Genomic DNA, 12,962 nt, shown 5'->3' with positions numbered 1-12,962 from the left:
TTTTAAACTGACAAGGTATGGAATGTCCTGTTAACACTTATCTGCATAGTTGAACCAGTCTGGGACCCCTTATCTGCATAGCTGAACCAGTCTGGGACCTGAAATTATACAAATACTTGTAGTGTCAGACTATTTTTGGTTTTTAGTAAAACAAATGGTTTATTTCTAGTAAAAATTATAAAAACAGAAAATGTTTTTAATACCTTGGCTGCATTGTCTTGACCACTATTTAAATTAAACTGTACATAAACGTATTGCGTGTTAACTGCATCAGTTAGTCTGTTTACATAAGCCTGAATTAACTTAGCCTATCAGGATTTTACAATTCAAAGAAGATAGAAGACTTCAATATCAGTTGAATATACTGTACAGTATATACTGTACTGTATAGTATACAGTACTGCAAGTGGCTACTCCGCAGTCTACTTTAGTACATATTTTTTATGTATGACTGAAATTTGGGCTCTGACTAGGCTATTGTAAGACTCTCTTTTTTTTTAAACCATTCCTTATATATTTGAAATGACTTGAAGATGATTGGGTATTAGCATTAGTGGCACAATCTCACATGATGCTCTGTTTATGTCTTGCATTTCAGTGTAATTTTTGTTCAGTTTCAGTATCTGCTGTGAGAATAACTGTAACTGTGATTGTGAGTCACCAATACCCAGCTCTGTCTTCATAGTCATACCAAGTAGACAATCTTGCAGTCTGCAGCTTTTTGATGACTTGTAATTACAAGTTCACTCATTTTCACAGCAGATAGCACAATCAAATAACAAGTAGACTGAACCAGAAGCATGTAAGCACAAAACATCAGGTTGTCTAAAATACTGCATCTGCTCTGAGAATGAATGAAGACTACGATTTTGAGTTACCAATCCCCAGCTTTACTCCAAATTGTGGAATGACCACGAAGTCGGCTGGGTGTCTGCCTTAGTGACACAATCTCAAGTCATTCTAACTGCATATGCTGTGAGTGTGTTCATGTGCTGAGTTTCAGTCAACTTGTCATTTAGATTGTTTGCGTATCTTCTTATAATATGTTATAACTTCTTGCTCCCTGATATAAGCATGGAAGTAGAGAAAAAAGTCTCCTACCTCAAAATAACATTTTTTTCCACTCTTCAAAAATTTGTTTTCTTCCCATTGTAACCAGTTGGGGACACCACTGAGTCCCGAATCCAGAAATGCCCAACACAGTCGTAGGTTCAAATAAAGTAATTTTATTTCACAGCATATTTCACAGCCAGTAAATACACAGTTCCAAGACAAATTGGAATTTTTTCTCTCTCCTTCCTCTCTCCTCAGGGAGTCGGAACCCAGAGGCATTGGGCCTATATTAAACCAGACCTGGGAACACTTCTGGTACATAGTGTGTCCTGTTAGAAGCACTTCTGGCTCCTGTAGGAACCTCCTGAGGTTCTCCTCCTCAAATGGCATCCAGGGACCCCAACAGGGCTGCACATCATTTTTTTTTTATCCAGCTGAAATGCCATTGAATGTCCACCATGACACCTACACCATCAAAACATTTTCTTCCATCAAAAGTGTTTTTAAGTAGAGGGAGAAAAACATTTCTCTCACCAAAAAGAAAAACGCATTCTCTGATCATTTTTTTTCCTTTCATCAAACAATTTTCTTTAACATTCTTTTTTTTTTTCTCAACCATGTTCCTTTAGGGGCTCCATAGCTTTCCATGGTAATTCCTTTCTATAAAAGAAAAAAAAGATTCATGAAGATGATACAAGTGCAACTGATTTTATTTGGAGATAATCACAATCACTTTAGCTAGTGTCAGGTGAAGACAAATGACATTCTACGTGATTTAGTATATGATTAGTTAAATCTGAACGTAGTTGTATTTCATATTATAAAAGCCGTGCTCACTAATGCAACTATCCATCCATCCATCCATTTTCCAACCCGTTGAATCCGAACACAGGGTCACGGGGGTCTGCTGGAGCCAATCCCAGCCAACACAGGGCACAAGGCAGGAACCAATCCCAGGCAGGGTGCCAACCCACCGCACTAATGCAACTAAGTCATTGAAAGTTTTTTATCATCTTTCTGGAAAATGATCCATTTGATTTTTACCTAAATATTTTTGTTGCAAAAACATACAATATATTATTATATCTTGTGACACATGTGCTCATGGGAGGCAGCTAAAGGGCTCAAAAGAAAGTAATTCCCTGTCAGAGCAGCAGGTGGCAGAGGGCGCTAATCCTTTCTCTTATCTCCCCACAGACTAAATGCGGGAAATTTTGTCATGTTTCTGTGGTAGAAATTTAACATCTTGTGAGGTTTCTGAACTCTTTTGGGACCCAAAAAATGGGACAACATGCTGAAGTGCGTCCTGAAGCATGATTACCGCATCTGTGGAAGATTGATTGTCTGTTGCTGGGGCAATTACAGCCTCACGGCACTGCAGCGGAGCACAGCGGAAGCAAAATCCAAGCCAATCGTGGTCATGCTGTAAGTGCCTGTAATCAATGGGTGATCCAAGGAACATTATAATTGCAGGGAGAGTATTACTTGGCCACTAACCTGGCCATGACCCTGCCTGACTGACTGCGTTGTCTGTATATAGGAGAGTGGTAGATCCTGCTCCAATAAATAAGCGTGCTGTTCCTGTTTCAAGCTAAATAAAGCTGGTTTTGCTAAAGTACTGAGACTCAGCCTCATGTTTTGGGGTGCAAGACAGGGAGTCATGTGTCACATCTTATTAAAAATAAATACACTGGAACCTCGGTTCACGAACTTCTCGGTACACGTGCAACTCGGTTCCTGACCAAAAAGTTCGCCAAACTTTTGCCTCAGTTCACGACCACACACTCTGTATACGTACAAGCCAGTTTCCCTTTTGGTTTGTGCGCGCCGATGATTTCCACACGTGTTGCATTGTTCTCGGTCAGACGTGCATGCTTGCACGTGCGTGCATGCTTTCGCTGTCAACTCTTTGTGCTCTATTCAATTTCCCTTCCGGTTTGTACACCCCGATTACTGTATTTAAGTACGTGTTGAGCCGCTCCCTGTTCATTGTCTTAGTCAGACGTGCGTGCTTTACCTGTGATGTCATTGTGCTCTACGGTATTTTTTGTGCTTTTGCAGTTAACCATGGCTTCTAAGCAAGTGAAAAGTGGTGAGAAGAAAGTTTTGAAGAAAACTGAAATCGAAGTAAAGAAAGAAATTATTGAAAAGTTTGAGTGTGGCGTTCGTGTTACTGATCTTTCCGCCGAGTACAAGAAGTCAAAATCTACGATTTTCTAAAGCAGAAAGAATCTATTAAAGCAGCTGATGTTGCAAAAGGAGTTGCAGCGTTAACCAGGCAGAGGCCTCAAGTGCTGGAAGAGGTGGAAAAACTGTTGCTAGTGTGGCTGAACGAGAAGCAACTTGCAGGGGATAGCGTAAGGGAGGCAATGTTATGCGAGAAAGCCAGGAAGACTCATGGCGATTTGCTGCAAAACTGTTCTTCCACGAGTGCTGAAAGTGAGGAATTTAAAGCCAGTTGAGGATGGTTTGAAAAGTTTCGCAAAAGAAGTGGCATTCATAGTGTGGTAAGGCATGGAGAGGCTGCTAGTTCCGACGCTCAAGCTGTGAAAGAATTTGTGAAAAACTTCACAAAATTAGTGGAGGACGAAGGCTACATCCTGCAAGTCTTCAACTGTGACGAGACCGGATTGTTCTCGAAGAGGACCTACATTACCCAGGAAGAGAAGGATATGCCCGACCATAAACCAATGAAGGACAGGTTAACCATTTTGCTGTGTGCTAACGCAAGTGGCGACGTAAAAATCAAGCCACTACTCGTTTACCAATTTGAGAACCCTTGTGCTTTCAAGCAGCACAATGTAAACAAAGCCAGACGGCCTGTGATGTGGCGGGCAAACACGAAGGGGTGGGTCACAAGGACCTTGTTTTTGGAACGGGTGCACGAGGCTTTCACTCCCGCCGTGAAGTGATATCTCAAAGAGAATAACTTGCCTAAAAAATGCCTTCTTCTGATGGACAATGCACCGGCACACCCTCCAAATTTGGTTGATGATATGGTCGAGGAGTATGACTTTATTAAGGTCATGTTCCTCCCCCCCCAACACGACTCCTCTTCTGAAGCCCATGGACCAGCAGGTTATTTCAAATTTCAAGAAACTGTACACCAAAGGACTATTCATCGGGTGTTTCCATGTGACCAAGGAGACTTCTTTGACCCTGAAAGAGTTCTGGAAGCACCATTTTAATATCGTTCATTGCATCGGCCTCATTGATAAAGCCTGGGAAGATGTCATACACTGCACATTGATCTCGGCCTGGCAGAAACTTTGGCCTAAATGCATTCCTGAACAGGTTTTAGAAAGCTTTGAGCCTCCTGTTGTGGATGAGATTGTGTCCATGGGCAAGAGCATGGGTCTTGAAGTGGACAATGAGGACATCAAGGAGCTGGTCCTGGATCACAAGGAGGAGCTGACGACGGAGGAACTCGCTGAACTCCAGCAGGAGTTTAGGTTGCTCACCGAGGAGCAGTCCTCCGGGGAAGAAGAGGAAAGGACGGTTATAAAAAGTGATGCGATAAAAGCCATCATGGAAAAATGGAACAAGTGCCAGGATTTTTTCGAAAAGAACCACCCTGACAAAGCGGTTACGAACAGAGTGATAAATATGATGAACGACAATGTTGTCTCGCATTTCCAAAAAAATTTAATGCGTAGGAAAAGACAAGTCACATTAGAGCACTATTTCACTAAGTCTGATCCACCAGCTAAACAGCTAAAAACACCAGAAACCCAAGAAATCACAACAGAGAAAACACCTGAAGGAAAACATCCCTCCATCCGGAGCCAGACTCTCCCTCAAAACTGTAACCTCCTCTCCACCCAGTTCCTCCTCACTTCATGCCAAAACTCGACTCATGCAAGGTTAGTTTTCTTGGTGGTTTATGGTTTTTGTATTACAGATTTTTCAAAAGTTAATTTTTCAGTTTGTAGCGTGAATTGTTGCAATGTTACTTTTCTCTTTTTTCAAATATTTGTTTTTTTTCTCTGTGCTTAAAACTCATTTTAAAAAAAGTGTTTACAGCAATCGGGCTGTAAGGCTATTAGCGTGAACTCCTGCAATGTTACTTTCTTGGTTGCTTGTGGTTGGTTTTTAAATAAAGTTCGGATTTGTTCAAATGTTCCTTTTTTTCCCCTGTGCTTAAAGCTCATTAAAAAAAAAGTGTTTACAGCGAACTATAGCGCGAACTCTTGCAATGTTAGTTTTCTCTGTTGTTCAAGGTTTTCTTGGTGATGTTCAATGTTTTTACATTTAGTTTACTATTAGATGTGCAATCTATCGTATAATTAACTATATTTGTGCTTAAAAAGCTTTAAAAAAATATATTTACGTACAGTTCATTTGGTCTGGAACAGATTAATTGTATTTACATACAATCATATGGGGGAAATTTCTTTGGTTCCACTGTATCCTCTTAATAGGACAAATCAGTAATCAGGCAGGAGAAAAGCTGTTCATTGTATCTTTTAACTACTCCTTGGCAAAATGCCTTAGAGGAAGCATTCTTCAAAACTTGTCTGTTACAGCATAGTCAGAATGGTCAGAGAAACAAAGAATAAAGGTTCAGTTTGTAAACTGTTGAATTTACTTACAGTGTCAATCAATGCATACATTTTACTCTGGTTGGTATGTTGGCTTACACCCAAATGACTTGTATAAAATAAAAGTCTATTATTATATTCTGGTTCTTCTTATACCTTTGAGTTGTGCCTTGAAATTTCTGTGCATATAACCATTCTGCGGATTTCTTAGTCATCTCTTAGTCATTTTGTATATTACATCAACCGTTATTCTGGTACATTCTTTATTTACTTGACCATCTCAGTATTTTTCATAAACCAGTTCTTATATTTTAGTGTACATTTTGTTGTTCGCTTGACCTTTATTTGGTTCCGTGGTGTGCCTGAACAGGCTTCTGACATTTATTAACCCTTTATACTATTTCTTTAAGATGAATGCTGTGTTACCATAAAATTATTCTTCCACACTTCCGAACCTGTTCAGTTCTGTTTTGCACTCTTGTCTGTAAAGACCATTTTCCTTAACTTTTTTGCATTTGCAGCCACTTCCAAAACTGTTCAGTTTTATGTTTTCATTTTTGTTGCATAGACATATATTTTTATGTTTTATTTTTACTATGTTGTGATAGTGTATACTGTGCTGGAGTTTCTTGTGAGTAAAACACTTCATGAGTTTTTAGTTTTGTGGTTTTTACTGTTTGTCATGTAGCTAGGTAATCAAGCAGCTGTATGGCTTATGGCTTCTCTGGATAAGGCTGATCCTGTAAAGCATGTATTTTTTGGCTTTAGTTAAAGTAAAGAAACTATTTATAATTGGTCATCTGTTAAACTAAAAAGTGTTGCATGGCTCTTATGAGGAGATAATTTTAGTAGCAGTATTGTGATGTGTACAGGGTGCGGTAAAATTCTTTCTTGCATGTCTACCCAACATACAATATATCACCACTTTCCAATGCCATGTTAAACTATGAACGGTATGCAGATACAGGTTGGTTAGGAAAGAAGTGAGGTGCTCTTTAGCTTGCTTAACTGAATGACAATGTCCCTGGTTTTTGTCATAACTCTGGACACCAAAAGTATGAAATGTGTTTTGTTTAGTGGCTTAGCATACTTATCTCTCTATTATTAAAAAAATCCTGGGAGGAAGACTAGGGAGACGAGACGTGATCTTCTCGGAAGACAATTTGACGTCCTGCGAGAGACACTTTAATGTCACACAAGACAAGGCAGTGAGACAACATTTAAAACAAGTTCACGGACATCTAACCAAGCAGTTGTTGGAATGCTTTTGGCAGACAGACATCATGTGCTTCCAGTTCTTAAAACAACAACAAGCGACAAGCAGAACACACAGCTTGCCAGCAGCAGCAGTAGGAAACCAGCTGGTGAGGTGGGCAAGCGAAGCCCTCTAGTACATATTAAAAAACAATGAATTTCTCACACATCATAGTGATATAAAAAGACATTTATTTCTAGAAAACAGAGAACTGTGTTTTAATGAAAGTAAGAGTTAATGTATTGAACCAGCCTTCCTAATTTATTAAAAAAAAATAAGAATATAAAAATGTTCTAAATGTCATTCAAAATGAACATGTTCACATCAAAAATCTAATTTAATATCAAAAACTAAAACCTTTAATTGCTCATTCTTCATTTTTGCATCTATAAATGTTTGTGCAGAGCAATGGACATTTTAACATTTATTTCTGCCAGGCCACATTCCTTTTTCAGCAGTAGAATGTTCTTTATTGGTTTGCAGTTAATGCTATCTGAGTAAAATCTGTATGCTGTTGTTTCTTTACAATTAGCTTGGCTTGATATTTACGATAGGCTTGATCATATATGGTTTCTTTGCAAAGTACAGGCTTTGGCTTCAAGTGTTACACAATTTGTTTAATGTTTATGATGTAAATCACACCCAAAGAGGTTATTGTGTTTTTAACTGACTCTTATTTTCTTACATGTTTGCAGACAGGCCTGAGTGGTAACATTATTGTGCTGTTGGTACTGTACAAGGGTGGATTACTCATGGGAGGTGATCACATGACATTTGGAGAACTTTCATCTTTCTTGATGTATGCTTTCTGGGTGGGCATAAGCTTTGGAGGTAAGAAACATGTGATAGTTACATTGAAGTCTCAATTCATTAATCTTTTAAGCTGTGAGTTATTTAGTTGAGCAAATCTTAACTTCTCAGTAATACTAAACAAGAAGCTAGTATACTAACTTGCAGCAATGGTTGTAAATTTTTTATAATATTTTGTACTTTACAGGCAGAACATAATAACTGGTAAAAATCAACTGGGTTTAATGTTTTATATAGTTAGGATGTACTATAGAAATCATACTGGAACATTTTCTTTGTTAGAACAGTAACAGCTAATGTAACGGATGTATTCCACAAAAATACTGCATGTATTGACTTTTATTACACTTTAGACATATGGTATTAAATCGTTTTTATTTATTTTAAGTTATGAGGATGTTACTACTACTTCCTGAAATAACTAAAACAAAAATAAATTAATTTATAGATTTTACAAACCTGCTTATTCCTATAGAAATTTAAGGTTGCCTAGATCTGTTCAAGCCAGATTCATACCTGGATGAATCACCCGGCCAACACTGGTCACATTCACACATCCATTCTTAACCACAATTTTAACGTTGTAAAGAAACCTAACCTGATCATCTTTAGAGGGGTGGGGGACACAACTTTCAGGTGGAACCCAAGTAGACAAATAGAAAACAAAGAATACAAAATTCAAACATAGTGTTCATGCTATGATCCTAAAATACAATGCAATTTATTTTTGTATAACCCAAAATCACACAAGAAGTGCCGCAATGGGCTTTAACAGGCCCTGCCTCTTGACAGCCCCCCAGCCTTGACTATCTAAGAAGACAAGGAAAAAAGCCCTAAAAAAAAGCCCATGTAGGTTGGGCATGCAGTGGGTGTCAAAAAGAAGGGGGTCAATACAATACAATACACAGATAAGAACAAATCCTCAATACAGTATAAAGATAAAAAATTTATAAGACCAGAATTTAACAGTAGATGATATCACATAATATGATTTGGGTTTGTTTAGAGCTGAAACATTGCTTGGCCATCCAATCCGATGAAAGGACTCCTCTACCCCACAATTCCTGTGATCCTCCATCGGGGATGACTTTACCATAGGCAGGCAAAACAACTTGGCAAGTGGGCTGTGGCAACGAGTGCCACATTTGAGTACCGAGAAGAGAAACAGAATATGTGAGGGTTAGTAACAAATTATAACTATCATGTTACTTATGTTTTAGTGCTAATGACTAACAAAAGATATGCAGTTAATCAGCAGCTCTAGTCAGGATATGCTAAACTGAACTAGTGGGTCTTCAGCCGAGTTTTAAAAGCTGAGACCTAAGGGGCATCTCTTGTAGCAGCAGCCAGACCGTTCCATTGTTTAGAGGCCCTGTAACTAAAAGCTCAACCTCCCACTGTTATTTTATTAATCCTTGGAATCATAAGCAGACCGGCATCTTGAGATCTTAATGTGCGCTCTGGTTTGTAAGTCATGATAAGTTCGGACAAGTAAGCTGGACATTGATCATTTAATGCTTTATATGTTAAAAGGAGGATTTTGAAATCTGCCCTAAACTTAACCGGGAGCCAGTGTAAGGATTCAAGAGCTGGAGTTATATGTTCATACTTTCTTGTTCTTGTAATAATTCTTGCAGCAGCATTTTGGATTAACTGGAGGCTGTATAAAGAACAGTTTGAACATCCAGTGATCACCACATTGCAATAGTCAATCCTACTAGAAATAAATGCATTAATTAATTTCTCAGAATCCTGTTTATTTAGGAAGTGCCTTAATTTCCCAATATTTTTAAGCTGGAAAAAACATGATTTGGGCAACTTTGTAATATGCACTTTTAATGACAGGCTAGAGTCAAAGATAACTCCTAGATTGCGGGCTGATTCAGTAAAATTAATGGTGGTTCCAAATGAGTTAAATGATGACAAAATATTGTTGTGATCAGCGTCATTCCCTCCAGCAATTAACATCTCTGTTTTATTTGTGTTAAAAGACAAATAGTTCTCATCCATCTACTCCTTTCATTCACTAACACAAGTAATTAAAGACAACATCGGAGAAACTTCATTTGATCTAAATGAAAGGTATAACTGGGTATTATCTGCATATGAGTGAAAAATAACATTATATTTCCTAATGATAGATCACAGTGAAAGCATGTAAAGTGAAAACAGTAAAGGTCCCAGTACTGAGCCCTGCGGGACACCATATCTCACTTCTGTGTATAATGATGGCGTACTGTCAACACATTTCTGTACATATTGAAATCGATTTGATAAGTAAGAACTAAACCAAGCAAGCACAGTGCCTGTAAAGCCAACATCATTTTCTAGCCTGTGCAGTAAAATAGAATAGTCAGTGGTGTCAATTGCTGCACTTAAGTCTAACAACATAATTACAGTGGAGTTTCCTTCATCAGAGGATATCAGAATGTCGTTTACAACCCGTGTTAGTGCCGTTTCTGTACTATGACCAGTGCGGAAACCAGACTGGAATTTCTCAAATAAATTGTAATGTGTAAGGTTTGACTGAAGCTGATTGGCGACTACTTTTTTAGTATTTTAGAGAGAAAGGGTAAATTTGAATTAGGCCTATAATTATTTAGTATGTGTGGGTTTAAGTCTGACTTTTTAAGTAATGGTTTAATGACTGACACTTTTAGTGCATCAAGTACTGTGCCTTGCAATAATGAACTATTGATAATATTTAGAATAGGCGCTGCAAGAACATCCATTAATTACACTTTTTACTAGTTTTGTTGGCACTGGATCTAGGGAACAAGTAATGGGTTTCATTTTAGAAATAAAAGTTAAGACTTCCTGCTCAGTTACAGAATTAAAATTACTAAAGTGCTGAATGCAATGTGAGGCAGGGTCTGGTAAGCTATTATGCAGTTTGTACTATGATGCTGAGATCTGGGATCTTATATTTTTAATCTTCTCATTGAAGAAGTTCATAAAGTCTGTACTGCTAATAATATCTGTTGGCATTCCCTGAATTATCATTTGTTACTTTAGTAATTGTTCTAAACAGTACACAAGGATTTTTATTATTGCTATTATTGTAGAATAGTATTCTGACCGAGTTTTAAAGAGAGCTTTTTTATATTTTTTAACACACTCTGTCCATGCAATTTGAAAGACATGTAGCTTTGTTGTTCTCCATCTGCTCTCCTGTTTTCGACACTCTTAATTTAAGAGCTTGAGTTTTTTCATTAAACCAGGAAGAGTTTCTATGTGCTTTGATCACTTTTGTTTTAAGGGGATCCACTGCATCCAGAGCATCTCTCAAGGTCACATTATAATGTGATGTTAGCTGATCTAAATTGCTTTCCACATTTACATTTGATGTTAACTGATCTAAATGGTTTTCCACAATTACACTCGACTTACTCAAAGTATCTATAAATTTTGAAGCAGAATTATAATCTAGATGTCGCACTTTGTTTTAATCTGTGAGTGCGTTGGCAAGGGTAGGACTCTTAATCTACAAGATAACAGGACTAACCATTGCAGTGCTTTGCTACAATTTTTATAAATAATGTTTATTTTAAACTTGTCAAATTTGTAAGCTTTCAGGTTTTTTTCTTTGCCTGCTGATGCAAAGAAATTTCCTTTAATTTAAAGGATAATGTTTGCTATGTTTTTAATGATACCCAAATACCATTAACACAAATATAATTTTGTTTCATTATACAGTATATTAAATAGGCTATGTGAGAAACATTAACTTTAAACATTTAACTTTAAGTTAGTTTACAATACTATTTTAAAACACTTTGGTTCTGTTTCTGTTTATTCCTTCACTTATGTAAAGGTGTAACTGAGTTTTGGTGCCATAGTTTATTTTGCCATCTTTTTTTAATTTGTATTAGAAAAGAATATTGTTATTTACAAATGCAATACAATCTGTTATATCTGGCCCATAATTATTGAGGGCTATATTGTCTCACATTTCCAAGAGTGTGTTATTTCTGTACAGTGGATAAATCCATATTGACCCAAAGATGTTACAAGAACTTGAAGGAACTCACACTTCAAAGTGAAACAAGATTAGTCCCATTTTATTTAAGTTATTACTGTGTTTCTTTCTTCATTTGCACAAATACTGCCTGGTAACACACAATAACTAGTTTAGGTTTTAACATAGAATATGTCCATTTATAACCTGATAGATATATTTAAAAATGCCTTGATTACAATCAATGACAGAATGATCATAAATTATAGTAATTTATTATATATTGCAACTAAATACATTTATTTAGCAGTGATTCACTTGGTTTAGGTTTTAACATAAAATTGTTCATTTATAAGCTGATCGATACATTTAAAAATGCCTAGATTACAATCAATGACAGAATTATCATAATTTTTAATAATTTATTGTATACGGCAACTAAATACCTTTATTTGACAGTGATTGAAGTGGTAAGTTATTGACATGGATAAAGAAACAATATGTGGATAATGTTGATATCCAGTACCTTACTGGTCTTTAAAGACTTGAATGTCATAGTTTTTACTGTATACATTAAGAAACGTTCAAGCCTCCATTCCTCTATTCATGCATCAATCCATTTTGTCATCCAGTTATTCAGTTCTGCATTCCAGAGTGCTACAGTATGCCTATGTCAGAGGCATTGAGCCCAAAGTGGGAACCAACCCTGAAAGACAAACCCAAACAGACAATGAATATGAAACTCCTTTACAACATATTAATATGTTTGTCAGCTCCTTTACTATTATTTGCATAGTTTTAATGATGGTCTTGAAATTAATAACAGTAGAACATTAGAAAGAATGATAATAATAATGATCACAAGTTGAGTAAGAAGAAAACACCTGCTTTCTTCTAGGCTTCCAAGTTGTTCAGTTAAGATCCTTTGTATGCCCATGTCTATAGCAAATTAACTTACACACTTCTCTAGGCCTCTTGTTTAGTCTTACAGACTTCTTCTGCCAGAAAATTAAAATGCCTGTGAACTTTTACAACATGTTGAATATCAGTTATGAAATAAATCACAATCATGTGACATAAACACAGTCTCTCTAATGCACACACTTCTGTCTCCACAGAACAAAAAAAACAGGAGAAAACCTTTGGTTGGGTAGGTGTACAAAAATAACATGTTATGTGCATTGTTTTTAATCCTAGATCAAATTTGGGCACCTCAAACCTAATGTACCAAATACATGTACATTTAAAACATATCTACATTTTGCAAATAACATTTTGATAGTTATTATACATGATTATTATTATACATTATTATACTGTATTCTGTTTAATTTAATTAATCAGG

The 12,962-nt window shown here is 36.8% G+C and overlaps 1 protein-coding gene across 1 annotated transcript in view; it reads left to right on the top strand.

The window, feature by feature from the left end:
* The window catches only part of abcb10 (ATP-binding cassette, sub-family B (MDR/TAP), member 10), a 130,171-nt gene that overhangs the window by 50,141 nt on the left and 67,068 nt on the right, over positions 1–12,962 (top strand). Inside the window, exon 6 of the mRNA XM_039748287.1 lies at positions 7,545–7,680. Coding sequence (XP_039604221.1) covers positions 7,545–7,680 — 136 coding nt within the window. The remainder of the gene's footprint in view (positions 1–7,544; positions 7,681–12,962) is intronic.

This window comes from Polypterus senegalus, chromosome 3, assembly GCF_016835505.1.
Source record: "Polypterus senegalus isolate Bchr_013 chromosome 3, ASM1683550v1, whole genome shotgun sequence".
Taxonomy (NCBI): domain Eukaryota; kingdom Metazoa; phylum Chordata; class Cladistia; order Polypteriformes; family Polypteridae; genus Polypterus; species Polypterus senegalus.
The sequence above is the reverse complement of the archived record's forward strand: the minus strand, read 5'-3'. Positions and strand labels throughout refer to the sequence as shown.